The sequence below is a fragment of the Acinonyx jubatus genome, chromosome B3, assembly GCF_027475565.1.
Source record: "Acinonyx jubatus isolate Ajub_Pintada_27869175 chromosome B3, VMU_Ajub_asm_v1.0, whole genome shotgun sequence".
NCBI classification, from domain to species: domain Eukaryota; kingdom Metazoa; phylum Chordata; class Mammalia; order Carnivora; family Felidae; genus Acinonyx; species Acinonyx jubatus.
Genome location: NC_069386.1, coordinates 37,423,647 through 37,446,839, shown reverse-complemented (window position 1 = coordinate 37,446,839; position 23,193 = coordinate 37,423,647). Strand labels below are relative to the sequence as shown.

Genomic DNA, 23,193 nt, shown 5'->3' with positions numbered 1-23,193 from the left:
CTGAGAGGGAGGGCTGGAGAGAAGGTAGCCGGGCAGGAAGAATTGGGTAGGTTTGGACACATCCCCATGAGCAGCTTCATGTATTGCCTCAAACATCAGTCTGGTTGCAGAGTTGTAGGGTTTATGAGGCAGCTGGGTGAGTTTCCTGAGACCTGGGGAAAGGGCTAGATTGGTATTTGAAGGGGCCTTCTGGGGAGCTGTGGCCCTACCTGTGTGGGAGGGGAGGCCTTCGTTGCCTGGGCCTTCCCTGTCCACCTTGTTTTCCTGGGGCCATAGCTTCCAGGGAGCTCTGTGCCCTGTGCTGTGGGTTTGGTCCGGATCCTCACACCATCAAGTTGTGGGAGAGACCTCTGAGGTTAGCCGCTCATCTGTTTGTTCCACAGGTGAAGACTGGGGCCCAGGGAGAGAAAGCAGGGCAGGGACACGGGATCAGACCTCCTCCTGGGCTTTGGAGGCTCAGCCCAGGGTTTTCTGCCTGCTGTGTTGAGCTGCCCCATCGTGATGCATGTGTTCAGTAATTTGGTGCTCTAAGCCAAGAATGTTCTGTTCGTTCTCACGACTCTGTCTCACCTCACAGGTTCTCCAAACCTATCCCCGAATCCGATGTCCCCAGCGCACAACAATTTGGGTAAGTGTCTCTTCATCCGTAGGACTGTAACCCCCTCTAGCTGCAGCCCTGGCTGGTGGCCGGTGGGGGGATGAGGCCCTGAAGGTGAGCCTCTCCCCGCCCCTCACCATCAGCTCGGCCCAGCCCATCAGGTTTCTGGTTACAGTGATTCTGGGGTCACCCACAGAATGGGGAAACCCGAGAAGAGCGGTGGCAGGAAAAGCAATGTACTGGGTTTGTATGTCCCCTGGGTGGCAGTCAGACGTGAGTGAATGAAAATCCCCCAAACCTTGTGCTCAGGAGATGAGACTCTGTGGTCAGCCAAGCATATGTGTGTGGTTTGACACAAAGCCACGGGCGAGCAGTGCAGACTCTGGCCCTGACTTCTGCCGGTTTGTTGCACGATACACTTCTTTGGATTTTATCTGAGGATTTCATCTAATCATCATGTACTTTTAATTTAAAACAGCAAGATACAAGGGAATTGGGGGGGGGGGAAGCAAAATTGCCCATAATTCCCCACCCACGCACACGGGTGTTGTTTTGTCACGGTCCTCCTGATGTTTGTGGATCAGGCATATATATTTGTGCCTTGCCAATGGAGACTACAGTGTCCATCCGTGTTTCTCATTCTTCTCCTTGTTGTTTTGTAAGTGCATGTCCATATTTAGATGCCTCCTTTATCATCTCGCATTGTCTCACGATGTTTTAGAGCAGCTGGCCCATCATTTCTATGACCATCCCTCAGTTGTTGGATCTCTGGGCGGGTTGTTCTGAGATTCGCTTCTGTACTCCAGGAACGCGCTTGGGCTCCAGCGTGGGGCCCGCTGAAGTGCTGCGAACAATTGAAATATCCATTTCGTTTTTATTGAGGGGAATTTTTTATGGGCTGGTCTGGTAGTCTTAGAAAAATGTGAGTTTGATTTTGTTTTGGCCTTTACTGCTGGGGTTCAATTTGTGGCTCCGGAAGAGAAAGCGTTAATATCCAAGCTTGGCGAATCAGAGGGGGTTGGCCTGGCTTTTGTTCCCAGTTGCTTCCAGTCCCTGACTGATAGCATCAGATGAAGAAAATCATTTGGAATGTTGGGAGATGCCTGAAAACCCTTTAATACAGGCTGACAAGTGGGCAGTGTGAGATGTGACTTCGGGGGAATCTGTTTTAACATCTTTGTAAGATAATATCACTGTGAGTCTTGGGCTGTGCAGAGGGAAGGTCAAATTCCTGATGTGAGAGGACCAATTGAGTTATTAAAAACAAACTCTGAAGGCTAGAAGCTGTGTTAACACTTGAAAAATTAAAGGCCAGGACTGTGAACTTGACTCTGGGTTTCCAGCTTTTGAGGCTGGCTGGTTTAGATTTAATTTCTGAGCTGTTTTCCCAACCGTGGCCAAGGCAGCACCATCAGTCGACAGACTCTGGGGCAGGCCTTTGCCTTTGAAGCCACACTGCCTGACTCCATGGTTCAGAATGAAAGTTGGCCCAAGTGGTAGCTTGCTGTGAATTCCTTTCTAGATTGTGTGAACCAGGATGACAGGATGGTTTTTGATCTTGGACTTGAGGCAAAGGTGTCCCATTGACCCAATTCTTCCTCCCTGCTGTGTCCCCTTCCTCAGGCCCCTTGTCTGAGGGTTGAGGATTCTTAGGTCATTTCTTCCAAAGGAAGGAACAGCCCTCAAGCCTGGCGGGCACAGAGTGGGTGCTGGTCTGCTGGGAGCACCTGAGTGGGGCAACAAGTCAGCTGACGAGTCAGGGTTAGGACTCACGCTGAGACACCAGTGTTTCTCCTCTGCTTGCCCAGGCCCCTGGTACCTGCCTCTCACCCCCACCTTCACCCATTCAAAACTGCTGGCTTCATCCTGGCCCCCAAAATCTTACAGGCTCCTGGCATCCTAGCTGGAAGGAGACAGATGATGGTGATGATGATGGCAAACATTTCTTGAGAACTTACTATTTACTGAGTATTGTGTAGAGTGAACTGTGAACTCAGTCTTCATAACAAGTGTGTAAGGTAGCAGCGTTGGAATTTTTCGCTTTCCCGACTAGGAAGCCAAGAAACAGACTGGTTACCTAACTCATGCCGAGTCCCACAGTTAGTAGACGGAGAGGCTTTGAACTCAGACCTTCGGGCCCCAGAGCATGTGCGCTCATCTGTGGCAGGACCCGCTCCCCTATCACCTTGTCCTGCTCAGAAGAATGAAGCTTCGGAAGGGTACTTGGTAACTTGTAGTTGAGGGCACTTGTCAGGTTGAGGACCTCCAAGTAGGAGCCCTGCCTGCCTGCCTGTCTCTTTCTTCCTCATTGATTCCCCAGGCACTTCCTGCCGGTCATCTGAGTACCAGTCCACATGGGGGGATTTGAAGAGGAATCATAGGTCCTGCCATCAAGATGCTTATGGCCTTGTGGGGATAAATAAGGCAGGCATCAGTGTAATTCTAAAACAAGTAGGTGCAGACTGAGGGTTCAAAGGAGGCATTGATGGCATTCCAGTGGGGACATGCCTCCAGGCTTGCCAGCATCCGCTGTGTAATTAATTCCTGCAAGCAGCTTTTCTGAGTTCCTAGCAAGTACAGATGCTGGGGGTCTGGAGCTGGGGAGGACACGTGGGCACACACGGTCTGATGGAGTGGCTGGAAGGTCTACGTCCACCTGAGACGCAGTGTGCCAGGTGCCAAGAGAGCAGGCACAGGAGAGGAACTGTGTGTAGGCCAACGAGGAAAGTGCTGGATGGGGTAGGACTTTAGAGTTGCGGTTGTGTGTGAGTGGGACCTGGAAGGACAGGTGGGATACTGTGAGGATGAGAAGGAGGGAAGAACATTGCAGATAGAGGGAAGGGCATGAAAGGGCAGGGAGAGCTCAGAGGATGGCTGGTGTTGTGATTGGTTGGGATGAGGGGGGCAGATGAGGCTGAGAAGACTCCTGGGGGCACACTTATTGATTCCCTTCTTGCCTACAGAATGAAGGCTTTGGGGGAAGAATGGTTGGTTATCTGATGACTGTTTCAAAAAGATTAATCTGGCCACTGTATGGAATTTAAAGTCTAAGGGAAATGGCTGGTGTCCAAAGGGGGGGAAAAAAAACCCCAAAACTAAAAACAAAACAAAATGAAAAACCACCCCTTAGGAAGCTGTTAAACCAAAGGAGGCTGCCATGAACCCTTGGGAGAAATGGTGGTGGGGCTAGGAGGGGCGTTGAGAGGGAGCCATGGGCCTGAATGAGCAGGTGCTTATCAACTAGCTTTAACTGGCAAGAGACCGGATACCTAGGAGATGGGATGGGCTTGGGCTGGAAGAGGACAGTGAGTTTGCCTATGCTTAACTGTGTCCAGGAGGCAGCTGGGCAGTCAGGAGAGAGGTCGGGGCCGGACGTGCAGATTTGGAAGCCATTAGCCTGTGTGAGAGCCCTTTGCAAAGCAGAGTTGGAGAGGCAGGGTTTGTCATCACAGGAGTTTGGAAAGCCTGCGCTGTAGACCCCTCGGGCCTCCGGGGCGCCCACATGGTAAGGCCTCTGAGCAGTCCTGCAGAAAGGAGGCCTGTTGGGTTGAACATTTTGCCCACGGATCCAACCGCTGTCAGAACTCTGCTCTTCTGACCTGTCGGCCATCTCTGTAGGATGGCCCCCTGGAAACACTGGCAAAGGTTCGGCTGAAGTCCTGGCAGTGGATGCACCAGGAGAGGGAAAGCCAACTCAAGAAGGAAAGAAGGCCAGGGAGGGGTTGAGGGGGACCCCCCAGGAGGGAGGAGGGAGGGGAAGAGGCTGAGGTTCACGTTGGAGGGCTGGGCCAAGCCAGGAGGCCAGCGGGCAGGCGGTAAGGAGAGACCTTGAAGTGACACACAGAGTTAAGAGGAGTATGGGGGGGGGGGGGGCGGGGGGGGTGCCGAAGTTGGTCAGAGGTGGGTGCGGGGAAAATAAAAGGCGAGATGACCACAGAGAAGGATGGGGGACATCTCAGGACATCTGATTATTTCCTGCAAAGAAATTACGCAGGAAGAGAGCAGAGGACATCTGGCTCGTTCTTATTCCCTCCCCACATCCAGGCAAGAGACTGTGCCTCCCTCCGCTGTGAGACCGCTGCTGGCCTTACAGGGAGGGGCCCAGAGGAGTGACTGACTGTGAGCCAGCTCAGCTTCTCGTCAGAGGCAGGCTCTGGGGAGACCCAGCGGCTCTGGCTTGCAGGGAAGGGACGTGAGCAGGTGATGTTCCTGTCACTACACATCATGCTAGATGAGTCACCTGGGATTTCCTAAGCATTTAAGTCCAGGATTGGGCCAAATGGAGGGGAAGGAGGAAGGAAGCATAAAGAGGAAAAAGATAATGAGCTGGACCCTGAGGGTGAGTAAGTCGTTCTTGCTTTAAAGTGAACATTTGGGGAGGGGCCTTGACCAAGGGGAAAGAGGTACCAGGCAGTGCCCTGGGGCAGTGGCTGGACTGGAGATTGAGGAGGTGATGGTTTCCAGAGTGCCTCTTGTAGAAGGTGTCTTCCTCTCCTGCTAGGAGCGAGGGGCAGGGTGGTGGGGGCAGTGGGGAGACGCCTCAGCCTCCTGGGGCACCTGGGAAAAATAAACATTGAAAAAGATTTTTTAAAACAAAATTTTTAATGTTTATTTTAGAGAGCTAGAGCATGAGTGGGGGTACAGAGAGAGACAGAATCTGAAGCAGGCTTCAGGCTCTGAGCTGTCAGCACAGAGCCTGACGTGGGGCTTGAACCCACAAACCTCAAGGTCATGACTTGAACCGAAGTTGGATGCTGAACCAACTGAGCCACCCAGGTGTCCCTAAAAAATTTTATTGAAGAAATCACAGCATCCTAATGGCAGGAAGTCAGCTTCCAGCCAGAAGATGTGACCCTTAGACTTTGCCACTGCTCTTGGCTGCAGTGAACTGATCCAAGGCTGAAAGAGCGGTGGCTGCTTTCTGTGCTGTGCATACCTCGTTTTGTCTTTCTCCTCCTTAACGAGCTAGGTTGAAATTGGGGTCCCGGGTGCCAGGACCCAGCCATCTTGGGCCCACAGGAACTAACCCTCAGAAACCCCAACTAATAAGGGCCGACCGTGTACAGAGGGGCAAGTGAAGTCTTCACGGCCACATAAGCTGGGGCTGAAAGGTTGAGCCTGGGCTGGTGAGGATCAGGCAGCCCAGGCAGAGGGAACAGTGTGGGAACAGAGGGGATGGGAGTGTGACATCTCTGGGACAGGAGCTCAGGCTCCTTCCACAGGAGAGGGCCCAGACGAAGGCAGTGCATTCACGTTTTGACCTTTAGCCTTGTGGCCTCGGCGCCCCGGCCTTTGCCTGCTCCCTGCTTTTCATAGTAGAAAGCTAATTCCTGCCCCCCTCATCTGTCCCCCCCCCCCCTCCTTTTCCTTTACCGGATTTGGATCTCTCGCACATGTTTTTAATAGGCATCCTTTAATCCGAGTGTTGCCTTCTGGGTTTTATTCTGTTTTCTTTTCCTTAAACAAAACAGAAAGCCCATGCCAGCTTGGAATAGGGCTTAAAACCGAAGCCAGTCAGTGCCGTTAGTCTGGCAGGGGGCCAGTCGTGAATTAGGTTCCCCATGCCACTCGAGAAGTCTGGCCGATCCCACACAGGTGGGGGCAGGGGGCCGAGAATGCCAGGAGCAGGAGGTTTCCAACACCTCTGCTGCGGGAAGAGTGATCAGCATAGACTCAGTCTGGCTGGGAGCAGGGCTATTTGAAGGAAGGCCTTGGACATTGTTGTCTGCCACTCCGGGTGTGCTGAGTCTTGGGCCTGGAGAAAGGAAACCACTGTCGTGGAGGCAAATCCCTTTATCCCTTGGAGTCATCCTCCCAGAGGAGTCTTTGAGTGGCAATATCGTCGAGTCCTTTTCAAGAAGCAGCCTTATGCAAAATTGCTTCTGCATCTGTTGGAAAACTCTTCAAATTAAGGCTGGCTGGCTTGATGGATGTGGGAGGAGAGGTTGCCACCTGGCAGATTTTTGTTCAAGATTTAGTGCCAGGAGAAGCTTTGATTCCCTTGCAGAACTGGTAAGCATTGTCTGTGCATAACCAGAGCCATACAGCATAGTCTCCCTTTTTGCCTTGTCTGCTGGGAAGCTCAGAGCCAAGTTGAGTGCTCTCTGGGTCCCGTTTATAATGTTATCTTTTCCAGGGTCCTTTTTATTTCTCTTGTACTTAATCATGGTGTGGCTAAGTCATTTGGTGGGGGGGGAGGGGGGGAGAGGGAATACATTTAAAAAGAGTTTGCCACTCAAGGCAGAACCTAGAAGTGGTGACCATACATTTTGGTCTGTAGCTCTTCTTGCAGGAGTGCCCTGAGGAAGCAGCTGAGAGGTGACAGGAGGGACAGAGGTGAAAGGCAGAGCTAGATTTTTGTTGTCTGCAGAGAAGAGTAAATGCCTAGCCAGGGTGCTGCTCCAGGTCAGTCCTGCTCCTGAACATAGGCCAGCTCGGCCGAACAGCACTCTGTAAAATGGCACCCTTCAGACTTTGCCTTGGCCTGACTGCACTGCTCCCCCACTAAACTAGCATCTTCTTAATTATGTGTCAGGCTTCTGAGTCCACTGTTTTCCACCACACTGTCCAGTGTGTTTCTGCAAGCTACAGGGATGTTTGGATAAGGGCTCAGATCTGCTTGGGGGGCCCTCTTGGGTGAGGACCCCCAACCCCCTCTCTGATTCCGAGATGCCTCAAAGCCCACATTTCTCCACAGTGGTCCTGGCACCATGTTACCCAGTGGGTGGCCTGTGGCTTTTCTTCTTTTGATGGTAGGCTGTGCCAGTGTTCCTGGGAGCCAAGCTCGCTCTCTTCCGTCTGGACTAGGCCAGAGGGTGCTAGACAAGGCTTTATAATTTGGGGTGAGGTCTCTTCTGTACTTCGCTGGGGAAGCCAGGGCCAGCCCAGACCAGCCACAGCTGCCTCTTTAGGCTGACCCATGCCAGACGCACAGTGACCTAGAGTGTCTGCACCAGACGTCTTCCAGTAAAGCTGAAGGCACTGTCCAGACTGGGGAGGTTGGCACAGCGAGGTCAGCCGAACCTGCCCCCGGGCAGTGGTGGTCAGCAGCCCTTCCTCAGTACCTCTTGGCCTTGTCATAGGACCCAACCCCTTGGAGTGCTTGGATTGCACTTGGATTTCCTAGGCAATTTTTTTTTTTTTTTTTTTTTTTTAGGTTTCCAAAGCAACATAGCTCACATTTTAGTGACCACATTGTTTAGAATATAGCTTATCTCACTGGAATGTTGAAGCATCGAGCGCAGCCAGAGCCGGATGTGACCGCTGTGGCTCAACCCATCCTCGGGGGCACAGGCCACAAGCCATGGTCGCTCTTGATCCAGTCACTCCTCCATTCCCCGTTAAAAGCAGCTTAGATCCCCTGCCTTCCTTGCTTCCTTCCCTCTATCCTGGGAAGAGAGGAAAGGGGCGAGGACACTTTGCCTTCCCTGCAGTGGAGGTCGGGACAGGAGCAGGATGTGCTCAGGTTCATGTACACAATCAGTTCGATATTGGCAGCACCATTTATCAAGCGCTTGACGTGGGCCCGGCACCTCATGTGATTTCTCCCAATCTGTTTGCAGACAGCACCCAGTGGTAAAGAGGTTTCTCCACCTGGTGGCTGCAGGGGGAGATGTGGAGGCTGAAACCTAGAGCTGGACTGGTTTGCTGATAGTCACACGGCTGGTCCACGCCAGAGCAGAGAGTGCGTTCTGGTCTGCCTGGCTTCAAAGCTGGAGCTCCGTGACCTGGTTAAACACCCAAGGCAGTGGTTTTCAACCAGGGGCTCCTTTGCCCCTTCAAAGACCGCCGGCAGTGCCTGGGGCCATTTGTTACTGTCACAGCTTGGGAGGGGGAGATGTGTGTGTGCTACCGGCATTAAGTGGGTAGACACCAACCAGGGAGGCTACTGAACATCTTGTGACCTACAACGCCCCCCTCCCTCATCCCAGGCGAAGAATTATTTGGCTCACACTTTCTGGGTGTGTGTTGAATGCAGGGATGTTACAGGTCTACACCTCCTCCCACGTGTGGTAGGTGTTCTCTTTACCTTCGAAAAGGGGTCACAGGCATTGACCCCACAAGTAGATCTGGGCCCTTTGCCCTGCAGGGGGCTCCCAGGCCCCTCCCAGAACAGCTTCTGAGTTTTGTCTCTTGTTCTTCCCACACTTCTAAAGGTCTGGTGAGCAGAGATCCCAGTGGGTTCTCACTCCAGGAAGCGGCTCGGCAGGCAGTGAGCTGGGGTCCCTGGCCAGTGCTGAGACCTGGCACAGTGAGCCCTTCCTGTCTGTCCCTCACACCAGTTCCCACAGACGCACCCTGAGTAACCACGTGCCCCCGAATATGAGAGCCAGAGCGAGTGATCTGGCTAGAGGTCCAAAGGGAGGAGCGAGAAGGGACAGGAGACTCACCAGTTTTCCGACAAGGGGGTGGATTCAAGTAGGCAGCGAGAGAGCTATGGTGCAATGCTCCAGCCCACGTGGGAGCAGCGCGGTGCAGGGGGGTGGCCGGAAGAGGCTGGACAGGAGTGCCGTGGAGTCCTGTTAGGATGCCGTGGCACTGACGCCAGGGAGGAAGGACGGGGGCCTGGCCCAGGGCTAAGCACGGACTTGCTGAGAGGGATGCAGGGGGAGGACAGGGTGCCTTGGCAGGTGTGGACCAGAGTGGCCACAGGTGACAGGAGGGCTAGGGAGTCACAGGAAAGGTGATGCGGGATCATGTGAGGGGGAACCTCTAAAGAGAACCAACTCCTCTCAAGATGGCAGTTTTGCTCTGAGGAGCCCTTGGTTGAGACCACAGACTGACAGCTAGGACAAATTGAGAATTTCTCTTAGGCGAGCCTGGGTCTTAGCCACCCCTCCAGACAGCATCTGGGTACGTGCGGAAGATCGTTTCTGTAATAAGAGACGCAGACCTGGTTCACCGTGCAGACAGCACCTGGTGTCTGTGTGGTCACACCTGGCACCCGTGGAACCCCCTTGGCTGCCCCAGCCTTTTCCTTTCATGGGCTTAGATCTTGACTTGCTGCCCCACAGGCTAGGAGTGTCCAAGACTGGGCAGAGCCGAGAGCCCTTCTGGAGGCAGAGATTTGCTTCAGAAGAAAGGCTGGGAGGTGGCCGGGTAGGGTGATGTGGCACGCCAGGCCTGCCCAGTGGGCTTTCCCAGGTGTGGGTTGATGCCTGGCCCTCTTGGGGTTTGTCCAGCGCCTCCTTGGAGACTGTTCCACCCAAGGCCAGCCAGGCAGGACAGGACCTTTATGAGCTCAAAACTAAGTGAAAGTGGCATGTTTTTCCAAACACTGGAGGATTTTTTTTTATCCCACTGGATTCTGCAAGTTTAATATCCTACAAGGCACAAGGGCAGAGGATTGTAACACGCTCTGAGGGGCAGAGAAACCGTCTTATGGAGCACCCAGGGGACCTCGTTGAGGAGTGTGCGACCCGGGGGCCCCTGACCCAGTCGCCTGATGTGTCTTCCCAGACCTGCAGCCTGTCACCTACTGCGAGCCAGCCTTCTGGTGCTCCATTTCCTACTACGAGCTGAACCAGCGCGTCGGGGAGACCTTCCACGCCTCCCAGCCCTCCATGACCGTGGACGGCTTCACTGACCCCTCCAACTCGGAGCGCTTCTGCCTGGGGCTGCTCTCCAATGTCAACAGGAACGCGGCTGTGGAGCTCACACGGAGGCATATCGGTAAGGATGCCACGTTTCCCCGCGGACCCCCGCCGTGGCCCCAGCAGCCACAGTGCAGAACCCACCAACCGGCACTGTGCCACACCTCCAGGGAGCCTGGAGAGGATGCGCTCCCCCAGCCCGCCCCCAAACTCTGTATGGCTTTGTTTAGGGGCCAGATGGGAAGAGTTCCCGGTGTTTGGTCATTCCCATTCAGAGACATAGATTATGTTTGAAAATGTGAAAGCCACAGAGGAAAGCATTCACTTACGGGAGGGGGCAAGAATGGGGAATCTATGAGAAGGGCGCATCTGCAACCCTCTTCATAAACGTACCTCGTGATCGTTGGATAGGTAGATGGGGTCAGTCTTGATGGGAGTGAGCTTTTCTTTGTTCATTTCCCATATGATTCTTCTAGGCTACCAGAACAACACTGGTGCTGGTACTCTGCCTTCGAACACCCAGAACATAATAAAAGACGGTTTCTAGAGGAAGAAGGCATGTGTATGCCCCTTGGTTTGCTCATAAAATTATCATGCTAAGGATGTTTGTAATTCTGTGATCCCGAGTCGCTCAGAAGTCCATGGAGATGATATGGTAGGGTATTCTCAGTCCAGAGCCCCTGGGGTTGGCAGACAGGCTCCAGGGCTAGGGTAGGGTGGCAGGGGGTCTGGTCCTAAGTGAACCGGAGCACCCTTGATCTTGTCTGTATTATATCTTGGGCTTTCACGGAAGATCTCATTTGAAGAGAGGATTTTATGGTTAAGAAGAGTTTGGAAGCCATAGGTGTGGGCCCATGTGCTCATTTTCCAGGCAATAACCTGATGCCCAAGGAAGGGCAGAGCCTTGCAGAGGCTACACAGTGAGTGTGACACAGCCAGTGACAAACAGTCCCCTGCCACTGAGCCCACATCCTTCCCAGACAGCCTCCCCATGTGTTTTACTTCAAAAAAGATACTGATCCTGGGAGGCATACATCATTGTTTACTTATTCTCTTTATACTTTTCTCTATTGAAAAAAAAAATAACATCTTATTTTTGAGAGAGAGTGTGTGTGTGAGTGGGGAAGAGGCAGAGAGAGAGGGAGACACAGAATCCGAAGCAGGTTCCAGGCTCTGAGCTGTCAGCCCAGAGCCCGATGCGGGGCTTGAACCCACAAACTGTGAGATCGTGACCTGAGCTGAAGTCGGATGCTTAACTGACTGAGCCACCCGGGCGCCCCTACTTTTCTGTATTTTTAAAACTAGTATTTCAGAAATTTACCAAAACAAAACACATGTTCGTTGTTTTGGTCTGGGTCTCCCCATCTCTGCCTGTGACCTTGACTGACCTAACACCGTGGCCCCTCCTTATGGACTCTGACTCGGCCAGCACCCCACATATTTGCAACACCAAAGTCTTGCAGCACCAAACCAAGAAGAAATGGGGGTGCGGCAGTAGTGGGAGGAGGAGGCGGGGAGAACACCCCGTGGCCCCCTGGTTTCTATCCCACTTGACGTTGTGCCCGTAAACCCTGGCTCCGTCTTCCAGCCCTCTGGGCCTCTTCCCCAGAAGCAGCAACAGAGGCCTTCCCGTGCAGCAGAGGAGAACATCCCTGGCTGAGAGGAGAGCTCGTTGTCAGAGCATTTACGTAACTGCTTGCTCGAATTGCAGAGGCAATTTAAAAATAATTCCTGTCCATCTGGAATGGATTTAAGAGATGAAGGAAAAGTGAATGATATAAACCTATGGAATGTTTCAGAAAAATGCACTGGGGAGGGAAAGGTACAGGAGGGGGCACGAAGCCATCCCTGTAAAGCAGGGCGCCTGCGAGGTCTGCTGCCTCAGGAGGAGCCCTGCAGGTCTGCTGAGTGAATTTGTGTAGCAGTAGCCGTAGTAACAGCTCGTACTTAGCGGGCGCTTAGTGTGGGTGGCACAACAGCCCTGGGAGGTAGGTATTACTGTTACCCCATCTTTCAGATGAAGAAACTGAGGCTCAGAGCGTGAGTAACTGGATGGAGGCCCATGGCTAGTCCGTGGCAGAGGCCGTCGTTGAGACTTACCCCTGCCCTCGCCCCTGGTCATCTCCCTCCTCCAGCTTGAGGAACCCTTGTTTTCCCGTGTGTGGGTTTAGGCTTGGGCTCTGGGTCCTGTTTGTCTGGTGAGGCTGGCGGAGAGGCAGCCCCTCCGAGCATTGGCTCAGCTCTGCCTCCTCGGCTGGCCTCAGCTGGCCCTGGGGCCAGACGCTGGGCCGGCCTGACCCACATCTCTGTAGGGCGAGGCGTGCGGCTGTACTACATCGGAGGGGAGGTCTTCGCCGAGTGCCTCAGTGACAGCGCCATCTTTGTCCAGTCTCCCAACTGCAACCAGCGCTACGGCTGGCACCCAGCCACCGTCTGCAAGATCCCGCCAGGTAAGGGCTCTCACCCCTACCCTGCCCCGATGGCCTCTCTAGCCCCGGTGCACGCCTGGGAGAGGTTTCTGCTTTCTTACCTTGTCTCCTCCTCGCTTTTTGCGTTGCCAGCCTGGAGGTGCCTTGCTGGGGTGTTCTCTGTGGCTTCCGATCTTGCTGTGCTCTCCTTGACCCTCCAAGGAGCAGACGCAGCATCTGACGGATCTGCCTCTGATCTGTGGGTACCTGCTTGTTGCCTCGTGCGCACAGATGCTCGGGCATTATGCTTTCTTCTTTCATTGCACAAACTCACACAGCATGTGGGCATGGTGCCAGGTGCTTGGGGGAGATGGAGGGGTGCAGGAGGCCCTGCTGCTGTCCCCACAGACCTTAAAAGACCAGCTGAGTATGTAAGACAAAGACACAAATGAGTGTAATACAAGGAAGGGTGCTAAGCACCAAAGGAGTAGCTCAGATAAGGTGCTCCTGGATCCGGGGAGGGGGAGGGGGACTCATTTAAATTTTTTTTTTTAATGTTTATTTTTGAGAGAGAGAGAGACAGAGACAGAATGGGAGCAGGGGAGGGACAGAGAGAGAGGGAGACACAGAATCTGAAGCAGGCTCCAGGCTCCATCAGCACAGTGCCAGGCACGGACCCACGGACTACGAGATCATGACCTGAGCCTAAGTCAGACGCTCAACCGACTGACCTACCCAGGCGCCCCATGGCGGAAACTCATTTGACTGCTGAGATGGACTGGGGAGAGCTTCGTGGAGAAGGCATTCAGGCGTTGAAGGCTGAGTAGACAAAGGGGTGATGGGGACCGTGAGGGCATTCAGGCAGAGGGAACAAAAGCCCAGAGGCAACGGAGAGTAAGGCACATATGGATGGTACCCTGGCTGGAGGAGAGGCCACATAAGAGACAGGAAATGTTTAGAAAGTATGATGGGACCAGACCACAGAAGGCGGTCATGACAAAGTTTTACTTTTATTCTCTGGAACTCTTGAGGGTTTTCTGAGTGGGGCTGGAAACCCCGCTGACGGGGCGGCGGGGGGGTGTTGACGACTCCCACCTATGCTCCAAGAAAGGCGGCACCCCAGGGGATGGCTTGTGAGGGGCCGTGGCTGTGCAGCAACACCCGAGGACCCATCAGGGCTTCTTGAGTTAGGAAACCAAGGCTGAGCATCCTGGCCAGAGGGCCCTGCTCACAAGCACGCAGTCCCTGGGCTTGCTGCTGGCAGAAGGCAGACTGTGACTGGCTAGTCCTGTGTATGGCACATGTGTGGCATATGTCTTCCTGTCTGCAAGGCAGCAGATGATAGCGGAGCGATGGGTTTTGGGCAATGTCAGCTTAAGAATGCCAGGAGGTCTGGGGCACCAGAGGACTGGGTGGCTCAGTCGGTTAAGTGTCTGACTCTTGATTTTGGCTCAGGCCGTGATCTCACAGTTTCATGGGTTTGAGCCCCATGCCAGGCTCTGTGCTGACAGGGCAGAGCCTGCTTCAGATCCTCTGTCTCCCTCTTTCTTTGCCCCTCCCCCACTTTGCTCAAAACAAACCTAAAAAAAAAAAAAAAAAAAGAATGCAGAAGGTCTGAAATAACAGTACTCTACATTTCCAGGGCATTGTGTGGTTGTGTTCCCAGAATACATTTATATCTTTGCTCTTAGTCCTTTCCAATCATTCTGGCTCCTTAGGAGACAAGTTCAGAGAGGTCAAGCCACCTGACCAAAGGCACAGCTAGTAAGTGGCTGAGCCAGGATGAGGCTAGAACTGTGTGACTCCCGAGCCTCGTGCTCCTCTGCTTCTTGGCTCAGCTGGGAGCCAAAACCCACTTTCTGCCCTGTGTCCCCACACATCTCCTTGGAGAAGCAACGAGAACAGAAAGGTCCATCATGTTCTTGGCATTGTGGTCATTCCTTTCCCCAACCCTCCTCCCATCTTTTTGGTGAGGGCTGAGTTGGCTGTGGTGGGGTTTGTCGGCTCATGGAAGATCAGAGCCTGGGGGACCTCCGTGGCCAGCCTCTCAGAGACACGGGCTTACGACAAGAAAGCGACCAGCCCAGAGTCATACAGCAAAATTAGGTGCCCAGTGTTGCCCTGCTCACAAATGTCACCTTAGCTCACCTTTTGGGCTTTTCTAGCATGTTGCTGTTGTCTTTATTTTTCTGACACATTCCAGGCACTCAGGTGGTAGGACCTCCGGAGATTAATCATAAACTTCATTTGTGCCAGTCTCTGGTTTTACTGCCTGGAGGGTTAGACACACATCCTCACTTCGCTGCAGATGTCACTCTGACCCAGCCATGTGCCTAAAGGCCGAAATGCGGCCCGGATCTCTTGTTCCTTCCTGGCCCCAGGTGGACTCACTAGGGCAGCCTGGGTGGAACCTGGGCCCCTCTGTTGGCGGCCTTTCATCTGGCCTACACTCCTGTCACGGCCTCCCCTTCCCCGGGGTGCTCAGCCGTGCCCCACGCAGCCGTGGATATTCTGGCTTGGGTCCCTTGTGTCTCTGGTCCCTGGCTTCCTGCCTTGGCCCTTTTGCCCAGGGCGAGGCCCACCTCTCTAGGCCATCTCTCTTGTTCTTGGTGGCCCGCTTTACGGTCTTCCTCAGTGTTCCGTGGCTCTCGGAGCTGGAGCCTACAGGCCAGGGTTTCACCCACCTCCACGGGTCAGCTGCACCTCCCCACTGAGGTGGGGATGGCTTCAAGGCCAAGGACCAAGTCGGCCTATCCCTAGCACGGTGTGGAGCGTGCGGCTGGCACATGGAATGGCCGCCCTGTCACACTTCGGCCGTGTGTGAGTTCCACCGTCTGGATGACCCGGGGGGTGGCTTTAGCCAGGCGTGGGGGCACGGGACACGGATGTGCTCCGTCCCCACGAGCACTGTTTTCCCTCTCTCGGCAGGATGCAACCTGAAGATCTTCAACAACCAGGAGTTTGCCGCCCTCCTGGCTCAGTCTGTCAACCAGGGCTTCGAGGCGGTCTACCAGCTGACCCGGATGTGCACCATCCGCATGAGCTTCGTCAAAGGCTGGGGAGCAGAGTACAGGTCAGGTCGGGGGCACGCGTCACGGGAGCCTGACTGCGGGAGACTCAGACGGCAGAGCTAGGCCAGCCCTCGCCCCAGAGACCAAGAATGAGGAGGAGCTAGGCACTGTTCGCCCGGTGCTGCGACCACACGTTCCATTTTCTCCTCACCACAACCCTGGGCAGGGACGCTGGCATCACCCCCGGCGCACGGATGAGGGAACGAAGGCCTAGGCAGGGAAAGTGACTTGCCTGAGGTCACGTTGTTAGTGGAAAGGCCGAGCCCAGAGCAGGGCCTCGTGGCTTCTTCCTCATTGTGTGTTTGGGGCAGACGGTTTTAGGACCACCCTTTCCAGGGAGTTAAGTCGTCCTCCCCTCCTTCCCTCCTCTGGGGCTCTGTCTTTGACTCGAGGGACCCTGAGGATCTAGGGTATTAAAATTTGAGAAGCAGCTAGAAGAGATGTGGGAAGTCAGAAAGGAACATAGTTTACTTGTTCAGAAAAGAAATGATTTTTTTTTTCTTTCAGAATTTCAGATATTGCTTTAAACATGGCATCGGTCAGTTCTACCTGATCTGCTCTATTGACTCTGTCACACCATCCTGGCTTGGGTTTAGAGAATCCTGTCCCTTTTCTTGCTCCACCTAGACGGGAGGTGTGTGTCAGGGCTGTGTGCCCCTCCTGCCCTGCGCCGCCCCTGCCCAGCCCCCGGCTTCCCCGGCAGACGCAGAGGTGCCCACACGTCAGCAGGGGCCAGTGCCTTGCAAGTGACTCCCCCCTTCTCTTCATTTTTCCAGATGTTTGGAATCCATTTTGTTTTGTAGTCATTGTGCACCCCGGCCAAACCCATTTCAATATTGGCTCTGTGCCACCGTTTATAATGAAATCCAGATGAGCATGACTTATGGAAAGTCAGATCCTCGTTAGAGGATGGCGGTCCGTAAAATCTTCTTCCATTTACCGTATTTTATTTATTTTTTAATTTTTTTTTTAACGTTTATTTATTTTTGAGACAGAGAGAGACAGCATAAATGGGGGAGGGTCAGAGAGAGGGAGACACAGAATCTCACGGACCGCGAGATCATGACCTGAGCCGAAGTCGGCCGCTTAACCGACTGAGCCACCCAGGCGCCCCCCCATTTACCGTATTTTAGCTGCCGTTGCCTGTGTCTGCCCCATAGTGCCAGGGAGCACAGCACCTTGGCCCGTGGGGTCTCTGTGAAACCCAGGATGAGTGACCAATTGAGCAACCCAAGTGGTCGGGCCTCCCAGCAGAACTTGTGGCCCAGTTATGACAGCCTAAGGGAACTAGCCAAGGCCCGAAGACCTAGCCCGAAGAGAGATTTAGCCCCCCTTTTAGCCCTGGCTGAAACCATGTACGGAACAAGGATGAAGGGTTATAAAAGGAGTATTTTTTTAGTGGGGGAGGGAGATACTTAGATGGCTGCCAGTGGGAGAGAGCCCACGGGAGGTGCTTTCACTCCCTCCTACACCCACACGTGCGTCCAGAGGACCACGCTCAGGCACCGTAGGTCAGAGAGGCACCTCAGCATCCACAGGCCCATCTCTCCACCTCTTCTCGGGTGAAGCGTCGGCCAGGCAAGGAGGGTGGTGGCCTTAGGCTAGCAGCCGTCTGCCTAGCGCGGCACTATGGCTCCCCCGCCCCCGGTGCGGGGAAGAGGCCCCTTGGTGGCGGAGGAAGCCGGTCCCGGGGGACACTGTGTCACCAGGCGAGATGTACTGCCAGCACACCCGGTCCTGTACGGCGCTCCGCGTCACTGCCACCTGGCAGCCCTGAGGAGCAGCCTAACAGGCGGGTGCGGCCCCTTCCCAGAACGGTCTTGCCCTCCTCCTGCCTCTCGGGCCAAAGAGTAAGGTTTCATCCATCCTGTAAGATGACCAAAAGCAGGGAGGGCCCAGGGCCCAGGCCTCTCACCTCCAGCTGGCACCCGCACCTCCGGCCTCAGCAAGATAGCCTTTGCTCACTGGAGGCCGTTGGGAGCTCGCCTGAGGGCTGCGTCATCAACCAGCCTGAATTTAGACAAAGTGCTTTGGGGAAACGAAACGTGTGGTGTGCCTTGGTTTTTTCCAGTAATTGTTCCATGGCTCGCTCTGCTCGTAAGATTTTCCAAAATAAGTCCATAGATGGGAATTATATCAGCACATTGGGAACTGATGGCCTGTCGGCGCCTTGCGAAAAACACCCCTCGATCAGACAGACACGCGTCATCATGGCCTGCTGGGGCCCGGGGTGCCCGTTCAGGACAGATGGGACCGAGGGAGACCGTTGCTCAGGCTGGAAGTTCTTCACTGGGCGGCCGGGGGGGCTGACACAGGCAGAGGTGGGCAAGTGCGATACCCTAAAATTTGCCTTTACACGTTTAACCCTTGAAGGGCTACCTCCTTTCCCAGCAAGAGAACCTGATTTACTCAAGGCTCTTCCTGGCTGGAGGAGTATGGCTTGGCCGTCTCCAATAACAGTTAGCGGGATCTCCTCTAGGGCAGGGTCTAGCAAGGTGCCTTGGATAGGTCTCTGGCTTTGGGAGGAAGACTCATGAAAGCAGGCAGAGGTGTTTTGACTTGTATGTGTGTCTTTCCGGACAATGTTGACATCTCCCACCCCACCCCTTTCTCTGTGTCTTGCAGGAGACAGACAGTGACCAGCACCCCCTGCTGGATTGAGCTGCACCTGAATGGGCCGTTGCAGTGGCTTGACAAGGTCCTCACCCAGATGGGCTCCCCAAGCATCCGCTGTTCCAGTGTGTCTTAGAGACATTGGGTGTGAAGGGGGAGGGTGGGAAGGGACGGGCTTGGGGGAAGAAGGCCGTGTAGGACGTGGAGAAAATTGGAACTCAACTCACTATTGTCAATGAAGAAGTTTTTCTCCCTCGATCAAGGCGGCACCAGCCTGTTTTCCAAAACACAAAAGCAGACCCAGAGATGGATCTTAGAACAGCCGTGTCTGCTGAACACATTTGCCCTTTGGCCCCAGTTTGGAGGGCAAGAAATGGCTTCTGCTCTGGTGGCTTGAGCAAACAGGTAGTATTTCACCACCTGCCCCCTCCTCCCAGCCTCCTTCTGTTTCAATGACCGCAATCTAGGATGTCACTGTCCAACGGGAAATGGCCCTCGTTTCCGGACTGGAGTGTGAAACTCACCTTGGGTGTTCTAGGTAGAGTAGAGCCTGCAGGGCCATGAGCAAACCTCAGGCCTGGCCCTCTGGCACTTTTAACAAAGGCTTCAACTGAGCCTTCCTGAGCTCCAGCACTCCGGCAGACCCCGCACCCCGGGAGCTGGACTGACTTGTGGCGGGGAGGGGGCTCGTCTGTCTCCTCTCCTCTCCGAGCGGACGGATACGTGTGAGCCGGTGTGTTCAGAGCATGCACACAGGCACAGTGGGGAAAGATGGTGAGACACCTCCTCTCTCAAGTTTGTCCTTTCTCACTTTGAACGGGTGTGAGATCTGCCGGGGCTTCTGCAATGTATAGAACATCTTCTCGCGTTGATCTCAGAGATGTGAATTACACAAAGTGCTCACACAAAGCAGGAGGCAGCCGTCCCATCGCAGTGTTTTGAGCGTGGGTCTCCAGTCATCTGTAAGAGCTCGCTTGCTATCCTTCTGCATCCGGCTATCTCGGTTTACGTAGTCAGTTGCGCTAAGTAAATGAGCTTTATCGTATGCTCGTTTAAATGTTTATTTTATATTAAAAAAAAAAATCCTGGTTGGCACACTGACTGGGAAACCAGCGTGGGGCCCAGCAACCTCTCTCTCAAGGTGAAGCTGTTCCAGGTTTTGTTGAGAAGACACCTGCCAACAGCACTTTTGGAAACTGAAATTAACAGAAGCAAATTCACCAGAAGTGAAAAATCTCAGGCCAACACAGGCAAATGAAAAGGGCTATTAAAATTGTTTTTTCTTTTTTTGTTTTACACCTTTGAAAACTGCAGGCTTGGTGCACAGAGGTCTGCCATCCTCCCCCTGGGATGTAAGATTATCTAGCTCACAGTAGAGGATCATCAGTGACGACTATAGCAGCTATATTGTATAATAAGTACTGTTCCCAGTGGCAATTAGTGAGAAAATGGTTATAAATTATTGCAACTGGAAAAAAAAAAAAAAGCTCTCCTTTTTACTGGCCTTTTGCAGAATCCAGCAGACAGAATTGCCACTTGCAATTGGTACTTTATTCCTTGTTGCTGTTTTTGTATGAAATGACTTACCCCGTATTTTTGCATGGATTTCTACCAGGAAAAGTGAAGGGATTTCCTATGGAAGTCCTGTCTTCTTCCAGGTGAAGGGGAGAAAGTGTACACTTCTGGCAGGTAAAAACCTCAAATGTGATGACATTTCTGATGCCTTACGGAGATGTTGGGGGCTTCCTGGTGCCTCCCCGGCCGGATCCTAATGCCTCTGCAGCTCTAGCCTTATGGTTTCCAGGTAGGAGAGCTGCCGTCCAAGCTCCCTGAGGACACAGGAAGAGATGGGAGGAGCACCTTGCCAGACCTACGCTTGGCTTTGCCCGGGGCTTGTTGACACAGAACCCAGAGACCACACAAAACCCCTGTCGACCTGAGAGGGTCAAATACTGCAGGTCGGAAGTTTGCCTGCTGTGCAATGATCTGTGGACTGCTGCTTCCAGGAAGCTCTGAACCTCCTGGATGTGCATGCACGCTCCGGGTCAGGTCTGAGACTCGTGGTGTGGAATATCCCATTTTGGCCTCTGCTGGTGCAATCGTGCCCTTCCTAAGAGCCAGGGCGGCGGTTCCCGAGGGCCTGAGTTCTCTACCTGCTCCACGATCCTCTGAGGACTTCCTCTGGCACACAGCTGTCCTCCAGTTACTCGGGAACTAGCTTCAGGTACAGCACAACCTCGGCGACCCAGTGGCTATGCATGGATGGGGTCTTACAACCCGTGATGTTCAGAGCTGAAGGCTACTTTTAGGAGGCATGAAGTTTTAGTTTTGTGTTTCTCCAAAAGCTCACTCGGCCCCTCTTCTTTATAGACTGCTCCTTGGAGGAGGATGTGAAAGGAAAATGTAGGTAAGTCCCCCTCTGGACGAAATTCAGCCCTACCCAGAGGTGAAGACCCTTCCCGTCACAGAGGCTGCCTAGGTGCTTTAGGCTTGTGTAATATTAGCGTCCTTCCTTTAAGTCACAAAGCTTGTTTTCTGAATTTGAAGAACCCGTTGTCTGAATGGCATTTACATGTTAAAATCTTTTTAAAGGACAGTTGAAGGGGGGCAAGAGAAAACAGGGCAGTCTAGTGGGGGTGGAGGGCAGGTTTAAGCGTAGGTGTCTGGGCTCCCCTCCAAGTTGTCTTCACCTTGTGGCTCGTGCTGCCGCTGACCCGAGCCACCAGCACCGGGGTGGAGATCCTCGGCTGCACCCCAGACCCCCCGAGCCAACGTCTGTTCTCTTCCCTTTCCTCCCCCACCCCCCTTCCTAACTGTATTTAGTAACTTTGGTCCTTCCAGCACAAGCAAACGTAGGTAGCTGCCCCAGCAGGTTCGGGTTACAGGCCTGTGCTGGAACATCATCTCAGTTGGCCACTTTCCTGGCAGGCTGTAGACGATCTGACATTTTGAGACGAGCCTAGAGTCCGGAGCGGGGACTTTGACTCTCAGGAAGCACACACGAGGGCAAGGCTGCTGGCAGACTTTCCCGTCATCCTGATGTTGTCTTTTTTGGGTTTTTTTTGACCGTGGTGATAATTTTTTTTTAAATCATTAACGTATTGGAATGAGCTGTAGCACGTTACCTTGTGCTTAGTTTTTTTTCTCCATCTTCCTTTGGCTTCCTAGTGCTTGGACATATTCCAGGGCTAAGTGCTTTTACTCAGAGCGCAGGAAAAGGCTTTCTTTAGGTAGTATGTGCATGCATGTATGTAGTCTGGGCAGAAGGCAGATAGGGTTTCATCCTTAGCCCCAAGCTGCCCTTTCTGAAGCTCCGGGAAGGTCTCCGTAGGGCCAGGTCTCGCCTCAGGCCACTCTCTGAAGTCCTTAAAAGGAGAGGGAGGAAAAGGAATCAGGGGACTGTTTCCAAGGGGGTTACTGGTACCAAGAGCAGGCATGAGTTGAGTTCTGGACTCTGTGGGATTTTAAGTGGCAGAGTGGGGAGTTTTCCCCCAAATCTGTGTCTGTCCTCGCTTTACTAGAAGAAAGCCTCAACACAGCTGCGGCGTACCATTTTTCTTTTTGTGTCATGAATGTTCCCTTCTAGATCATCCTTTTGAGGAATATCGGCTACTTCTCAAGAGGGTGGGAAAGCAAAAAAAAAAAAAAAAAAAAAAAAAAGACACAAGAGGATATGGTTCCCACATGACAGGGAGGCATCCCTGGTGGAGGGGTGGCAGTCAGTGGGGAAAGGACTTTTCAGAAACACAGCTCTCACGTAAACTCGCCTATTGTGTGAACTGGATTGAGCAATGCTCTCAGTGATTCTGTAACTTTTTGTTATGCTGAAGTATAATGTACACTCTGGCATTCTGGTGTTTTTATATTTATGTAATAACTTCTTAAAACCATTCAAGACCGAGAACTATTTAATTTTTTGAAGCAAGTTGGAAAGGTCTCTCCTCCCAAGGACTGACTGTGGCTGGGAAGAGTCGGGGGCCCAGCGGTTCAGCCTCCAGAACCGACCGCCCCCCCCCCCCCCCCCCCCCCGGGCAGGCCACCGGCGAGGCAGCGATCCCGATCCCTGGGTCCCCTCCAGGCCCTTTGGGGTGGTGAGAACTTGACGCAGAGGGTTAGAGCCAGAGCCCCCTCCCTGCTGCTGTGTCGAGGCGGTCCCGGACTCTGGTGGGGTGTATCAGGGTGGGGGGACAGAGCGGGGAGGCTGTGATTACCTTCACTTCTCAGCCAGCCTGACCTTTTAATACCTTTGTAAAAAGCATGTATGTATTTATAGTGTTTTAGATTTTTCTAACTTTTGTATCTTAAGAGCAGAGCACCTGTTTAAGCATTGTACCCCTCTTGTTAAAGATCTGTGTCCTCTCTTTCCCCTGTAAGTACCCTTCTAATAAACTTTTCATCGAAAAGCTCCCATGCCTGGAGCTCTGTCTCATTCTTGCAGGGTGGGGAAAAGATTGGAAAGCGAGCCCTCCGACGTCACCAATGGCTCGAGCCCCCCTTCTTTCTGCCAAAGCCTCTCGTGCTCCCTGGTGGCCCTCCTCCACTCACCAAGGGTGACATACGTGCAGGGCCAGCAGGAGCCCCTGGGTTGGCCCAGCGGGGGCCTCTCCCTCGCTTCCCACACCTAAGCAACACACAGTCCGATCGCTGCGTTGGTACCTGGCACTCATTTCCTCTGTACTCAGAAGGCCTAGATGCCACCAGATGAATCCTCCCCCAGGCATGGAAGTAGTTTTAGGTTCATAGAGGTTTTCACCCCTTCCAGCTCTGAGGACTCGGTCAGCGCCTGCGCAAATACATTTTAAACTAAAAACTCCCAAGGACGGAAAGATTTGGTTGACTCTTAACACGGGCCCCGAATGACGTGGATTAAGAAATAGGATTAATATGAACAGTTTGGGCGGGGAGGCATG

General features: G+C 53.4%; 1 protein-coding gene across 6 annotated transcripts in view; it reads left to right on the top strand.

Annotated features, from left to right (window-relative positions):
• Positions 1 to 22,688, top strand: part of SMAD3 (SMAD family member 3) — a 120,075-nt gene extending 97,387 nt beyond the window's left edge. For 5 of the 6 annotated variants that reach the window (XM_027067598.2, XM_053223833.1, XM_053223832.1 and 2 more), the window contains 5 exons: positions 578 to 628; positions 10,058 to 10,270; positions 12,504 to 12,641; positions 15,528 to 15,672; positions 18,296 to 22,688. In XM_027067598.2, the coding sequence (XP_026923399.1) occupies positions 578 to 628; positions 10,058 to 10,270; positions 12,504 to 12,641; positions 15,528 to 15,672; positions 18,296 to 18,419 (671 nt within the window). In that variant the 3' untranslated portion in view covers positions 18,420 to 22,688. The remainder of the gene's footprint in view (positions 1 to 577; positions 629 to 10,057; positions 10,271 to 12,503; positions 12,642 to 15,527; positions 15,673 to 18,295) is intronic. The other variant, XR_003423143.2, reaches the window with a different exon arrangement.
• The last annotated feature ends 505 nt before the right edge of the window (positions 22,689 to 23,193 follow it).